This window comes from Mauremys reevesii, linkage group 6 (assembly GCF_016161935.1).
Source record: "Mauremys reevesii isolate NIE-2019 linkage group 6, ASM1616193v1, whole genome shotgun sequence".
NCBI lineage: Eukaryota > Metazoa > Chordata > Testudines > Geoemydidae > Mauremys > Mauremys reevesii.
In genome coordinates this window covers 897,032-912,503 of record NC_052628.1, presented here as the reverse complement: position 1 = coordinate 912,503, position 15,472 = coordinate 897,032, and the positions used below count along the sequence as shown (strand labels likewise).

At 62.9% G+C, this 15,472-nt stretch overlaps 1 protein-coding gene across 1 annotated transcript in view; it reads right to left on the bottom strand.

Moving 5' to 3' along the window:
- Nucleotides 1–15,472, bottom strand: part of NPR2 (natriuretic peptide receptor 2) — a 53,502-nt gene that overhangs the window by 35,687 nt on the left and 2,343 nt on the right. Inside the window, exon 2 of the mRNA XM_039544954.1 lies at nucleotides 2,049–2,248. Coding sequence (XP_039400888.1) covers nucleotides 2,049–2,248 — 200 coding nt within the window. The remainder of the gene's footprint in view (nucleotides 1–2,048; nucleotides 2,249–15,472) is intronic.

Here is a 15,472-nt window from a genome sequence, read left to right as displayed (position 1 = left end):
AGGTACACTGACAAGCTGTTCTCATCAGAAATGGTCCCCAGCCCCAGCACGTAAGGGCCAGGTGGAGCACTGGCCCCCACACCACATTGTCGGGATCACGGGCAAAGGGCTCTTTCAAGGCCTCCCGCAACCACATGAGCTCTTCTCACAGTCCTTCTGTCTGTCTGGTCAAACTCAGGAGACAGTCACTCCCCCTCCACGCTAGCAGCAGCTTTTCCCCCAGTGCCTCACTGGTATTCTGCAGGACACAACAGGGGATGTTTTTCTCACTGAGATCTAATCCCGTGAGCAACCACCACCAGCGTCTCTTCACTTGACCAAAAGCATATTCCACGGGCACATCTTTCCTTGGTGCTGTCCAGGTGGCTGGTGTACAGCTTCATGAGCCACAGGAGTAAGGGGTGGGCTGGGCCCCCCAGGATCCCTACTGGCATTTCAGCATCGCCAATGATGATCCACTGATTGGGAAATAAAGTCCCTGCTTGCAACTCTCTGAGCAGTCCTATGTTCTAAAGATGGGAGCGTCCGGACCAGTGAACACTGACGTCAGTGAAGCGTCCCCAGTGATGCACCAGCATTGCATAAACACAGAAAAGCCCATTCTGCTGATGTGCTCTATGGCAAGGTGGTCTGGGGCTAAAATAGAGCTATACGTGCTGTCTGTTGCTCTACCGCTGTTCGGGAACCCCACAGCTGCAAATCCATCCACTATGTCCTACACGCCGCCGAGAGTCACAGTCCTGCATAACAGGAGACGATTAATGGCCCTGCAGGCTTGAATAATAACGGCCTGTGCTGTGCATTTTCCAATTGCAAACTGCTTTCCCACTGACCAGTAGGAGTGGGGCATTGCAAGCTTTCACAGTGCAATCGCCACTCACTTCTCTGCTGTCAGTGCAGCTCTCGCTCTGGTGTCCCTGGGCTGGCGGCCTGGGGTGAGCTCGGCACACAGATCCAGGACTGCGCCAATGCTCGTCGTCCCAAACCTGCACCGCAGTGCGATCCCACCGGTCACTGCTCATTTCTCAGCCCAGGAGCGGCACTCCACCGTCTGCAGCTGTCTTGTGAGACCACCAACAACCTTGAATTGGTTTTTGGACGTCCCATGGCAATCTGTCCTCCATGAAATCGTCACATTCCCTGTTGATGCGGTTCTTCCTGCAGCTCTGCAAACACCAGAGGCTCGTATGTCCCATGTTCGCAACGCGTCTGACGAGCGCAGAGCGGTGCAGGCTCCAGGCTCCTGTCAGATCCAGCAGACTGTGAAGTGCTGGGCAGGTCTGCAGGACTTTTGAAAAAGGTGCAAAACGTACAGCCTAGGGATGGCATTTAGGAGGCTGTTGCGTGCTGGGGACTTGCTGCCTCACTCCCTGTCACCCCTGCACAAGTCGTCTCTGCCCCATGTCGCATCACCAGCATTTGCCAAAAGCCAACGTGCCGGATGATGTGAGTTCACGCTGGACACCTACCCATGGAGCACCGCCCTGATCATGGCCACAAGCACAGCGCGAGGACCCCAGCAGGCATGTGCACAAGCCAGGTATTAACTGCAGTGGCTTCATGCCAGCGTCCTGGGCACCGGCCGAGGTCTGTAGCATAGACATGGCCTGAGGAGGCTCCTGCAGGGCCCTGAGTCAGCAGTTGGGGGAAGGACGCACTCCAGATGGGAGGTGCTGGGGGGCAGGACTGTGCCCGGCTGCAGCTGGGAGCTGGGCTGCCTGAGTGGGCGACTGCTATTTGAGTTGATCATGAGAGAGACGCTGAGCTCGGGCTGGAGGGGCAGGGGCAATTGGATCCTAGGCGGGGAATGCTTCATTTTCTCTGGACTGGGTGGTGCTCGTTTAAGAAGCCCTGAGAAGGGGAAAGCAGAGCCTGAGCACTGCAGAGGTGCCCCGGGCACCAGGGGGTGCTCTGGAGGCAGCTATTATAGCGCCTCAGAGGGAGACAGGGATCGTGTGCACCCAAAGGCCCTGCTTTGGAGTCTTGGAGGCTGCCTGGGGGCTGACACGGGACAGGCCCCAGCCCCGAGCCCCAGCCCCGGGGGGTACCTGGAAGGCCTGACGCAGGCCCACGTCCTGACTCTGTTTGTTCTGCCAGGGTTTCAAGGCGTCGCGGGTGGCACTGGCGCGCAGGCTCTCCCCAAACACGTCCACATAGAAGAAGACGTAGTCGCCGTTGGTCAGGCTCTCCCGCTGGGCCAGCCTCATAATCTGGTGCAGCATCTCCAGAGGGCCGCAGATGTAGATGACTGTGGGGGGAAACACAGGGGAGGCATCAGTCACTGTGGGCAAGAGATGGGAGGGAAGGGGCGGTGTCAGTTTGCTGCAGAGCAGAGACAGGCGGAGGAGGGGGGACGGGAGGTGTTAGTCATTGGGGGCAGAGACAGGCGAAGAGCTGACGGGGACAGAATGGTGTCAGTCGCGGGGCAGAGACAGGCAGAGAATGGGGATGATGAGGTGTCAGTCACTGCAGAGACAGGCAGAGGAGGGGGGACAGGCAGTGTCAGTCGCTGCGGGCCAGAGACAGGCAGAGAATGGGGGTGTCTCGGAGTCCCCGGGCGATGCTCTGGAACTGCTCCCCACCAAGCCAGGCAGGACTCTGGGGAGCCTCCTCTCCCTTGGAGCAGACTGTCTGCAGGGCAAGAAGCTCCCACGGCTTCACCTCCTGGGTCTCTCCTTGGAGCATTCAGCATCCTCTGCCCCTCCGTGCGCTTCCCCCAGCGAGTCCGCCCAGGCGGGTCCTGGGGAAGCCACAGGGTCCTGCCCCCCCCTTCGCAGTCAGACGTGACTCTCAGCCAGCCAGTAACACAGAGGTTTATTCGATGACAGGAACAGGGTCTAACACAGAGCTTGTAGGTACAGAGAACAGGACCCCCTTTACCCAGAGAGGCCACAGCCCTGTTGGGAGGCCCAAGCCCTGTCAGGCCTCCCCTCCAATTCCCAGCCAGCTTCCAAAACTACCAAACCCCCTCCAGCCCCTCCTCTCTGGGCTTTGTCTCTTTCCGGGGCCAGGAGGTCACCTGATCTCTTTGTTCTCCCCCACCTTTAGCATCCCCTTGCAGGGGGGAAGGGCCCAGGCCATTAGTTGCCAGGCGACAGAGGGTCGGCCATAACTTAGGCACCCACACAGTATTCAGAGGAAACATTAAAACCAGTTGTCACAGGGGGTGATGTGGTGTCAATCGCTGCGGGGCAGAGACAGGCAGAGAATGGGGGTGATGTGGTGTCAATCGCTGCAGGGCAGAGACAGGCAGAGGTGGGGGGACAGGCAGTGTCAGTCACTGTAGGGCAGAGACAGGCAGAGAATGGGGGTGATGTGGTGTCAATCGCTGTGGGGCAGAGACAGGCAGAGAATGAGGGTGATGTGGTGTCAGTCACTGCAGAGCAGAGACAGGCAGAGGTGGGGGGACAGGCAGTGTCAGTCGATGTAGGGCAGAGACAGGCAGAGAATGGGGGTGATGTGGTGTCAATCGCTGCAGGGCAGAGACAGGCAGAGAATGGGGGTGTTGTGGTGTCAATCACTGCAGGGCAGAGACAGGCAGAGAATGGGGGTGTTGTGGTGTCAGTCGCTGCAGGGCAGACAGGCAGAGAATGGGGGTGATGTGGTGTCAGTCACTGCAGAGCAGAGACAGGCGGGGGGACAGGCAGTGTCAGTTGCTGCAGGGCAGAGAATGGGGGTGATGTGGTGTCAATCGCTGTGGGGCAGAGACAGGCAGAGAATGGGGGTGATGTGGTATCAGTCACTGCAGAGCAGAGACAGGCAGAGGTGGGGGGACAGGCAGTGTCAGTCGCTGTAGGGCAGAGACAGGCAGAGAATGGGGGTGTTGTGGTATCAATCACTGCAGGGCAGAGACAGGCAGAGAATGGGGGTGATGTGGTGTCAGTCACTGCAGAGCAGAGACAGGCGGGGGGACAGGCAGTGTCAGTCGCTGCAGGACAGACAGGCAGAGAATGGGGGTGATGTGGTGTCAATCGCTGTGGGGCAGAGACAGGTGGCGAGTGTACGTGTCAGTCACATCTCACTGCACAAACACATGCCCGTGCTCACACCCGCAGGCCTGGGCTCTGCCGCGGCTGGCTAGCTGGGATCTGCCGGGCGGCTGAGGGCTGTGAGCCCCCTGGGAACACGCCACGCTGTCCCAGGCAGGAAAAGCTGGGAGTCTGCACAGAGCTGGGGGGACTGGCCCCAGGGTGATGCAGGGCCCAGAGCCCCGACGGCCCAGCCCCGACGGAAGGGCAGCGCACGAGGCTCGGGGCCGATGCAGGACTCACACCACGCCAGCAGAGGAATGTACCCAGAGCCCACCCCCACCACGTGGATGGGTTTGCAGGCACTGCCAGGCAGGATTGACCCGGCACCCATCAGCCCAGGGCCCCGCCCATGGGCAGTGCTAGATACTCCCGAGGAAGGCACAGCGACCCCGCAGGAACAGGTGTGGGACTATGTACCTGTAGCGGGGTGGTCGCCTGCTCTTCCCTAAAAAGGCTCACAGCAGCCCGGGGAGAGGCTGTGGCAGGGAGGGAAAAGCGGGGCTGACGGGGAAAGCAGCCTCAGCTGGGGGCCATGCCCCAGTCAGGCCGTGGCTGGCTTAATGAGGGCCCGCTGGCCCTTATAAGAGGGCTGGGGCCAGAAGCCAGAGCAGGTCTCTCCTTCTAGCTCTTGAGGGAGAAGGGCCTGGCTGCCTGGGAGTGAGCAGGGCTGGGGGAAGGCCAGAGGCGCTGGGGAGCTCTGGCCTGGAAACCCCCCCATGCTGAGGCCTTGTTAAAGGCCAAGAACAGGTACTGGGGGTGCAGGGGGCAGCCCAAGGGAGGCAGAGGCAGCAGGTCCAACCCCCCTTGCTGGTGATGAGTGGCTGACACTGCAGTCTGCCCCAGGGAACGGGGGCTAGGTGGTGACTGGCAGTAGCCTGCTACTGAGGTGAGGTGAGGTGGGAATGGGGTGGGGGGGCTCCCTGGGGAGGGGAGACCCAGATTTGCGGGGGGGGATTGCCAGGGGGCAGCACCCTGGCCTGAAAGGGGTACTGGGGTCCACGAGGGACTTGGGCCCAGCGGGTGCTCTGGAGCTGGAAACACTAATTCCCAGGATGACCAGCAGGAGGTGCTGCAGGGGTGAGTCTCGCACCTTGGCAGTACCCCACATCAGGTCCCATCCTGGTCTCTAATAGTTAGAGATTGTTCTCCGGGTTTGAGGCAAAGTTTAATCTCCCTGCCAGAACTGTTAGCATTAACTGCACCTTGAATATTGCTGTAATGCTCAGGAAGGGCCAATCCCCTTTGAAACTTGTTAAAAGTTTGGCCTCAATGAAATCCTGTGGCAGTGAGTTCCACAGGCAAATTACACACCATGTGAAAAAGTTTCATTTGATCTGTTTTCAATTTCCCTCCTTTCAGTCTCACTGGGCGTTCCCCCTTGGGCGGGCGGGGGGGATGGGGACAAGGAAAGTTCCCAATCTACCTATTTAAGGTGACTACACCCCAACAAAAACCCCTCAATGCTCCATCATCTCCATCTGGATGGCACTTCTGTGCACCAACTCTCCCCCTCAACAAGTCACCCCCCTGGAACAGCACCTCAATCCCCCCACGAGTCACCCTCCCGAGACGGCCCCTCTACATCCCAAACCCACAATAAGTGTTTCCCCCGTGACAGCTCCTCCACGCCCCAGTCCCCTACAACAGAATCACCCCTCTGGGATGGCCCCTCCACATGGCCTAGGGTTGCCAGGTGCCCCTTTTTTCAACTGGAAAGTTTGGTCAAAAAGGGCACCTGACAGTGTCCAGTCAGAACACTGACCGGACACCCAAAGTCTGGCTGCTGCCTGCAGGAGCACTGGGACAGCTGGGACCAGGCAGGTACCTGGGCAGGGAGGTGCTGTGAGGGGATTGGGCACAGAGCTGGCAGCAAGTGACTGTTTCCCCCACACACACACACTTTGCTTCTCCCAGCGTGTGCCTGCGCCAGAGTCTCCATTGCCGTCTCCTCTGCTCCAGCAGCAGCGCCAGGGATGGGCAGCCCAGGCCCTCCCCCCCGCTCCTGCCCAGCTGCCCTCCCCAAATCCCCCCCTCTGCTGCGCCACAGCCAGCTTCCCCCTGGCACGGGTGAGTAGCCAGGCCCGCTCCTGCCCAGCTGCCCTCCCCAAATCCACCCCTCTGCTGCGCCACGGCCAGCTTCCCCCTGGCATGGGTGAGTAGCCAGGCCCGCTCCTGCCCAGCTGCCCTCCCCAAATCCCCCCCTCTGCTGCGCCACAGCCAGCTTCCCCCTGGCACGGGTGAGTAGCCAGGCCCGCTCCTGCCCAGCTGCCCTCCCCAACCCCCACCTATCTGTGCCTCTGCTGCGCCACGGCCAGCTTCCCCCTGGCACGGGTGAATAGCCAGGGCAGGGTGCCCCCCATCTGTGCACCTGCTGTGCTCCCTGCCCAGGACAGCCCACCTGCCCCTTGGCAGTGTGTCACCTCACTGCCGACTCCCCTGCACACACAGCCTGGAGCTGCCGTGTCCCCAGCCAGCCCGAGGCTGCAAAACCCCTGTGTGCCCCACTCCCGCAATGGGGCTACCTTGGCTCTGAGCCTCATCCCCCTTCCCAGGCATGCACCCTGCCCATGCAGTCCTCCCCCCTCCCTGCACAGGACTAGAGCCAGCTCCCCTGCCACTCATTCCCCAGGAGGAACACAGATACCACAATGGACGCCCCCCCCCCCATCCCAACCCCCTGGAATTACTCCGTTCTGCAGCCTCACCTCTGGTGTGTATGGCGGGGGAGGGGGTCTCTGTGTCAGTACTGGAGTTTATTTAATGGTCTTTGACTTTTTAGGAACCTTTTTTGGGGAGGGCACTGGAGGTTCAGCTCAGTAGAGTCAGTGTCTCTCCTCCTCCCCACATGCTTCCCTCAATGCTGCGTCTTAAAGAGGGTCCTAAATACCCGCTACCTCCTTGGGGTTATTCCAGGACTTGCCTCACTGAGCTGTGGACCTTTTCTCTGTGCAGCGCAGAGATCATACATGGAGCTACACCTATTGCACAGAGCTGGAAGGGATCCCGCAGGGTCATTGGGTCCAGCCCTGGCCTTCACTAGCAGGACCAAGTGCTGCGTTTGCCCCAGCTCCCTAAGTGGCCCCTCAAGGGCTGAACTCACAACCCTGGGTTTAGCAGGCCAATGCTCAAACCCCTGAGCTCTCCCTCCCCCATCTCTGGGGAGAGGAACGTGTCACCTGATCTCAATGTGATCTTGGCAAAGGTGGGGCTCGGGTGCTGGCTCTTCTGACAGAGGAGGGGCAAGAATGAACTTCTCAGCCAAACTGAAAATGCAGCCAGCTAAAGTCCATGGTTTGCTTTCATTGTACAGAGGGGAATCAGAGCAGGGTTCTGCTGCTGAAATGCATTTGCTGTGTTCATATTTCATGGTGCACAGTCCTTGTGTAGTAACTATCTGTATCCCAACGGCTCTCTGCTGACGGGTTGTTATGGCAGCAGTCTCATCCCTCTTTTCCACAGCATCTCTGGCTCGGCGCGGCAGGGATGCAGGTAATGGTACTTACTGCAGCAGGAGTGAGCAACTCCTTGACACTTTCCAGAGTCCCTGACAAATACAAGAGAAGTATTGCAGCAAAGCTTCACCGCCCCCGCTCCTCAGAACACATGATAAGGGTTCAGATTGAAAGAGGGGGTAGGAAACATGCGATTTCCTGCCGTAATTCCTGCTTTGGGGTTTGGGTGTTTTTGTTTGGATTGGAGGGGAGAGGAGTGAGCGGGGGCAGGGCCTCAGCAGAGGGGCCAGAGCAGGGTGTCTGGTTTTCAGAAACTGGAAAGTTGGCAACCCCGTCACACCCCAACCCCCCAATGCGTCTGTGACGAAGTGGGACTGGTCTTAATGTTTTCTCTGAATACGGCATTGGTGCCTCAGTTTCCCCCACGTACCTTGGTGGGACAAGGGTGTGATATCATTGCAGAGGCCCCTAGAGGGCAAGTGTGACACCAACTGGCTGCCAGGGACAGAGAAGGCCGGAGCCAGCCCCTGCACGAATCAGCTGGAGATGCTGGAGAACAAAGAGGTGGAGGCCAGGTGAGGTGACCTGCTGTTTGCTGGGAAAGAGACAAAGGCCAGAGGGGGGCAGCTGGGCCTGGCAGAGGCTGGGCCGGTCAGTCTCCTGTTTTGGGACTCGGAGGTGGGGATGGGGGGAGGGAGCCCTAGGTCCCCCCAAGATGGACTTTGCTGAATGTTCCTGAGCTAACGAGCTTTGCTCTACGCTGGGGTCCCGACGACTAATAACGCGTCTGTGTCACACGCTGGCTGGGGCACTGCTGGCTGCGGAGTGGGGGGCAGGGCCCTGTGGGGACGTGAGGCTCCCCAGGGGTCCCGCCCAGGGGGACTCGCTGCGGGGAGCTCCCGGGGTGAGCAGGGGGCCGAACGCTCCGAGATCAGATCCAGGAGGTGCCGAAGCCGAGCAGGCTCCTTGCCCTGGTGACAGATGCCCTGAGAGGAGACGCTGCCCCAGAGTCCTGGCTGGCTTCCTCCGGAGCCGTTCCCGCTGTGACTCTGGGACAGTCACCCCCCGGGACAGCCCCCCCATCCCCCTGTACCCCTCCAACAAGAGTCACCCTCCTGGGACACCCCCCCAGAGAGTCACTCCCCGGAAGGCCCCTCCACCCCAACCCCCCCAACGAGCGTCACCCTGTGGGGACAGCCCCCCCCCCCCGCCTCCCCTCTCTCCACCCCCCCAGGAGTCACCACTCCAGCCGGGGGTCGTTGCCAATGCCTTCCCAGCAGCCTCTGGCTGGCTGAGCCAGGCCTTCCCCAGCTAATCCACTCAGCGCACAGGGACTAGCCGGCTCCACCCCAGCCCCCGGCCCCATTAGCTGGTTCCCCAGAGAGCCGGTGGCTCCCAGCTGCCTGCCCTGACAGCTGCCTGTGCAGGGCACGCAGGCAGAGGCAGCCAAGGGGGCTTTGCTGGCTCCCAGCTGCTGCTGCCTGGGCCCAGAGATCGGACTTAGGGTCAGCGACTGTTCAGGGGGAGCAAACTGAGCCCTGCCGAGAGCACTAGCTTGGTGTCCCCTCCCCAGTCCAGCCCCTCTCCTGGCACTGGCAGCCTAGGACAGGGGGGGCCAACCAGAGCTGAGCAGGAGCCAGAATTTACCAAAGTACATTGCCAAAGAGCCGCAGTAATACGTCAGCAGCCCCTCACCCTGCTCCCCACACCCTGCTCCCCACACCCTGCTCCCAGATCCTCCCACCACCAGCAGCCCCCATCAGCTCCCCACACCCTGCTCCCCTCACCCTGCTCCCAGATCCTCCCACCACCAGCAGCCCCCCATCAGCTCCCCACACCCTGCTCCCCTCACCCTGCTCCCAGATCCTCCCACCACCAGCAGCCCCTCACCCTGCTCCCCTCACCCTGCTCCCCACACCCTGCTCCCCACACCCTGCTCCCAGATCCTCCCACCACCAGCAGCCCCCCATCAGCTCCCCACACCCTGCTCCCAGATCCTCCCACCACCAGCAGCCCCACCGATCAGCTGTGTCATGGTGTGCAGGAGGCTCCTGCGGGGGAGGAGCGAGGGCTCAGCAGGCTCAGGGGAGGGGGCAGGGCCTGTGGCAGAGCCAGGGGCTGAGCAGGGAGCTCCCCTCCGGCACATTGGAAAGTTGGCACCTGTAGCTCCAGCCCCGGAGTCGGTGCCTGTACAAGGAGCCGCATATTAACTTCTGAAGAGCCTAGGGCGCCCCAGGGCCAGATCTCCCCAGCTCTCCAGGGCTGTCTGCAGCCAGGAGCTGGGGGCACCTCCCTCGACCCCCAATGCTCGGTGCTCCCAGTGCTCATTCGCTGTATGCGGTGCCTGCTCAGCAGGGCAGCACAGGAGCCCTGGATGCTCGGGAACACAGGCTGTGCCAGGCCTGGGACGCCTCAGCCAGCCAGTGCCTGAAGCTCTAGCCCAGGGGTTTGCAACCTGTTTCTTTCCGAGGCCCCCCCAACATGCGATACAAACTGCCCAGCCCGCCTAAGGCACAACTGCTAAATGCCAGGGCCGGCATTGGGGGGTACCAAGCAGGGCAACTGCCTGGGGCCCCTGCAAAGCTGAGTTGCTCGGGGTTCGGCTTTAGCCCTGGGTGGCAGGGCTCAGGCTTTGCGGTGCAAGGATATTTTGCACCCCAGGCGAAACTTCCACCTTGGCGCACCCCGACCGCCGCCACCACCTCAAAACTAGTAACCTTGGCATTATAAACAGCCTGTCAGAAGGGGGAAGGGCTTTGTGATGTTTCTTTTTTACCTCTAAGGCGTTTCAGTTGTTTGCCATTGCCTCTGATGGTGTCCCAGTCAAAGTCCTACTACTGGGCAGAGCTAAACAGCTGAGCCTTGCACTGCATCCCCAGCCAGGATAGGCAGGGTGACAAAGCCCCCTTGCCCCACAGGGCCGTTATCCCCTGGTGACGAACTTCTACACCGAGTCTATAAAGCACTTTGAAGGTAAATACATTATTCCTTCACTATTACCCATGCACACATCTCACAAAGATTCTCACTCTTGACAAGTTACCAGCCTTGTGTAGATCCCTTCCACGTTCCTCTTGGTGGGCAAGTGCCCTGTAAGACTCGTGTGGGGTGCAGTGAGTTTGTCAGGCCTGTGGTGACAGCTGTTTGTGAAGATCAGGGGGCCCTTTGCCAAGGGTGCTGGTGTCCCAGTGAGCTTGGGGTGGCTGGCAGTATGGGGCAGGGCACTGAGGCCGGTGGGGCAGGTAACACTCACTGGGCTGGGGGGCAGGTGGTGCTGGGATGGAGCAGGGGCAGGTATCTGTCAGTCTCCAGCACTCGGGCCGTGCCAGCAGCCTCTTCACCTCGGAGTCTCCCCTGCCTGCCCGGGGGCCGCTCCTCCTCTTAGGCTCCCTGGCCGCGGCTGCTGCGGCCACCCGGGAGGACACAGCGGGGGGCGCCGCCGCGGAGGAGACGCAAGGGGCTCGGCTGGGGCCCGCCACCTGCCAGCCGAGAGCAGCAGGAACCGGGCGCTGCTCGGCGGGAGCCGGGTGGCCTGAGCCCAGGGCAGCGGCAGCAGGGGCAGGCGGGGAGCGTAGCTGCCACGGGGCAGGAGAGGCCGCGCTGCTGCTGCGGTTTCCCGCCTACAGCCGCCCCTTGCGCCACATGGCAGCCAGCGGCCCCCGGGTAAGCGGGGGAGACTCCGAGGTGAACAGGCTGCTGGCGCGGCCCGAGCGCCGGAGACTGACAGGTACCTGCCCCTAAGCAATAGTCTAAAAACAAATTGGGGGCCCCCCTTTTCGGTGCCCCCAAATCTTGGCCCCCCAGGCGGCCGCCTAGTTGGCCTAGTGGTTACAGCAACCCTGCTTGAGCCCCAGTGAGTCTAACACAGGCTCTGCTCTCTGGTTTCTCTGGCCAGCCCCCCAGGCCGAGAAGTGCTGCTCCAGAGGAAGGCACAACCCGCCGCACCAGGCCCCTGCCCGCCTGCCCCAGTGCTGTGTGGCTCACGCGCTGCAGCGCTGCCAAGACTGGTCAGACTAGTGCCAGTAGCGGAGGCGAAGGGGCTGGTGCCCGGTCAGGGCCGCTGCCCTTCCTGGGCGGGGCCAGCCAAGACGGCGCTACCCCTGCCCTGCTGCGCTCAGCGGCCCCCACCGCCTGCCGGGGAACCTCCCTGCAGAGACAGACCCACATCTGTCCCCTGCTCCCCAGACTGCGTCCCAGCTCTGCACACGGCGCCGGGATGGGCCCAGCTCGGGGACCCGCTCCCCGGAGGATGGGGACACTGGAGAACTCGGCCTGTTGGTGAGAGCGCTGAAGGGACGGCTCAGCGGCGATGTCCCCCCGACCTGTCAGCCCCTCGGCGGGGCAGCGCACTCAGGGCAGTGAGCCGGCAGCTGGCACTGGGCAAACCCAGCCAGACGCTTGCCAGTGAGGGACACGATGCCTGGGCAGAGCTGCCCTGGAGACGGGGGGATTCTCCATCCCTCGGGCCCTTGCACCCAGATGGGGCATCTCTTCCTGCAGCCGGGCTCTGGCTCCCTGCGGCTCAGGGGTGTCTCTGGCCAGGGGATGCTGGAGCTCGGGCAGCCCCTGATGGTCAGACTGGTCCCTAGGATGCTGGCTCCAGTGACCCCCCCCCACGCTACATTCGGGGCAGCCCTGGACCGAGTCCAATGACTCCAAGGGCAGCGGGACCCCTGTGCCCACCCAGTCTGACCCCGGTAGGACACGGGCCAGAGACACCAGGAGCAGATCTCTTAGCAACCAGCCCCGCCCTGAGTGAAAAATGGTCACTGGGGGAGAACCCACCTCGGACACTCGTCCCCGCGGTTCGTTCCCCTCCCCCCGCCCACCTCCTCTCTCTCCCCACACCGGGACCAGAGCTTATGGCCCTGCCTGTCCCCCCTTTGCTGAGCACCTATGGAGAATGAAAGTGCCATTTCTAGGGTGGCCAGCAGGGGGTTGATCCCCAGGGTGGGGGGCGAGGGGGACTCCCTGCAGAGACTTGTGTGATCTTGCAGGCAAAAAAAAAACATACATCAAAGTGACCCACAGCTAGCCAGCCCCCCACCAGCTAGCCAGCCCTCCCGCCCATGCCTCCAGCCAGTCCCCCTGTGCACCCCCAGCCGGCCAGCCCCTCCCGCCCCTATGCCCACAGCCAGGCCCCCCACATGTCCCCAGCCAGCCAGCCCCCCACCAGCTAGCCAGCCCTCCCACCCATGCCTCCAGCCAGTCCCCCTGTGCACCCCGGCCAGCCAGCCCCTCCCCATACGCCCACAGCCAGCCCCCCACCAGCTAGCCAGCCCGCCCGCCCAAGCCGCCAGCCCGTCCCCTGTGCACCCCAGCCGGCCAGCCCCTCCCGCCCCTATGCCCACAGCCAGGCCCCCACACGTCCCCAGCCAGCCAGCCCCCCACCAGCTAGCCAGCCCTCCCGCCCATGCCTCCAGCCAGTCCCCCTGTGCACCCCCGGCCGGCCAGCCCCTCCCGCCCCTATGCCCACAGCCAGGCCCCCACCAGCTAGCCAGCCCTCCCACCCATGCCTCCAGCCAGTCCCCTGTGCACCCCGCCAGCCAGTCCCTCCCCATATGCCCACAGCCAGGCCCCCACATGTCCCCAGCCAGCCAGCCCCACCAGCTAGCCAGCCCTCCCACCCATGCCTCCAGCCAGTCCCCTGTGCACCCCGGCCAGCCAGTCCCTCCCCATATGCCCACAGCCAGGCTCCCCACGTCCCCAGCCAGCCCCCACCCTCTAGCTAGCTCCCATAGAATCCTAGCCAGCCCCACAGACATCATCAGGAGACCCTGTGCCAGCCCCACCCCACGCAGACCTCCAGCCAAATGCCTTCGCCAGCCCCATGCTGAGCATCCCCACCCCTTGCAGGCCTTCAGCCAGCCCCATGTACCAGGCCAACCCCAGCAAGTGCTTCAGTAGCAAACTGGGGACCTGCCCTTTTGCACTGCTCCAGCTTCGCACCTGCCCCTCCTCACCCCCATCTCCTGCTCTGGCATCTCCAGAACTCAGCCCCCCAGAGCCCTGCCCCCATTCCTCTCTATCCCCTGGCCTAGCCCTTCTGCCCCTGGCACAGCCCGGGGACCCACAGCGTGAGCAGCCGCCCAGCGAGGCACCGACAGAGCCCAGGGCCTGCCTTTGATGGGGGACGGGCTTCGAAACAGGTCCCAGCTGCTCTGCAGGCCCCTCTGTGTGGGGCAGAAAAGTGCTGGGGGAGCCTGCTCTGAGCTGTCCCCTTTGCTCATCCCCGGCCCTGGGTCCAGGAGCCCCTGACACCCACATGGGGCAGAGTCTGGCGCAGCCGGGGAATCCTTGGCCAAAGCCACCAGGCTCCAAGCGGGGTGAAAACATGTTTGGGTTTGCGGCGGAGGCAGGAATGTGCAGGTCCCTGGATTCCTGCCCCTAGCGCCGCCCCGGCGCTAATTGGAAACAGAGCAGCTGCCCTGCCGGCGCCTCCACGGACAGGAACGGGACGCCCAGGCTGTCTCCCCGGCCAGGCCAGAGCCCTGCTCAGCACCCCAGCCGCCAGCACTGCCCCAGGGCGCCCCCGGCCTGCCAGCTGAAATCCCCTCCCCAAGGGGGTCCCTTGCCCCAGCAGGGGGGCAGAGGCCGGGGAGCAGCCCGGGCCTCCCCCAGCAGCTAGCAGGCCGGGGGATTGAGCAAGCCGGGGGAGGAGGCTGCAGCAGGAATGTCACACGGTGCTGCAGGCCAACCCCTTGCACACAGGCATGCCCACGCCCTGCCGTGGGGGGAGCAGGGCAGCAAGGCCAGGCGCAGCGGGACGGGGGAGACGCCAGGCTCTGGGACAGACCTGGCGCTGGAAGGAGCCAGGAGGGCGCAGGGCCCTGGTGCCAGTATCGCTCCCAGGCAGGGAACCGCCCACGTTCTGTCTCAGCCCAGCACTTCTCCGGTTGATCTCAGGCCTTTAGCCCAAGCTGAGGCCTGCTGGGCCCGAGCACGGTGCTCAGGACACTCACCGGGGGCGTGGGAGACGCTGGGCACCCACAGCACGATGAACAGAGGAGCCCTGGCTGGGGGTGTCTCCCCACCCTGAGCACTCGCTGCCACCATCCCTGGAGCAGGGACTTAGCCTGGGTCTCCAGCACCTACCAAGTGCCCTGGCCACTGGACCACCCCCAGTGCCCTTCCTCTGCCCTAGCCCAACGACTGCCCACCGTCAGTCACACAGCCCTGGCACTGACCCCTCCCTGAGCTGGGCAGGGGGCCCTGAGGGCCCAGCATTCAGACCCTCCGCTGGGCTCAGGGGCTGGGTCCCCTCATGCTCTCAGCCCCCCAAGGGCCAGGTCACTGCAGCTCCTAACTCTCAGCAGCAAACACTGCGTCTCTAGCCTGGGCCTGGCACCTGCCTGCTCCCAGCATGAGTGTGGGGCAGCACAGAGGGCGCCCCAGGCCCAGCACCTGGGGCAGGAGCCAGCACGAAGCACCGACTGCCCCATGCCCCACTCCTGCTGTGGCCAGGCTTCCATGGGATCAGAGCCGAGTGCCCACCAGCCACGCCGGCTCCAGCATGCCAGACTCCCTGCCCTTCTTAATGACACAGCATCTCAGGATCCATTAGCCAGCAGCCGAGCAGCTGCCTCCGGAATCAATAACCCCTTCTCATCAATAATGAACCAGCCTCAGGCTGCCCTTGGGCTCCAGCTGCTCCGTAATCCTCTCCATTTCCTCCTGCTCCCGATATAGCTGCTCTCCCAGGGCCACCTCCCGGGCGGGCCGGCAGCTTTATCAATCCATCAGCAGGCTGGCGCAGCCCCCCGCCCCTCCCCCATCACCCGGACCTGGAATCCCAGCTCCGGCCAGCTGCTGGGAAAAGTCACGCACTTGTTTCCAGCTCTGTGCTCTGCTCCCTGGCAGCTGCCCTCCTGGGGACCGTGCTGGGGGCGGAGAAGGTGACACTGCCCAGCCTGGCCCAAAGGGCGCATGCCAGCTTGGAGACTGGCACTGCTCTGCCGCTCCCTGCATGGGCCTTTAGCCCATGGTGCC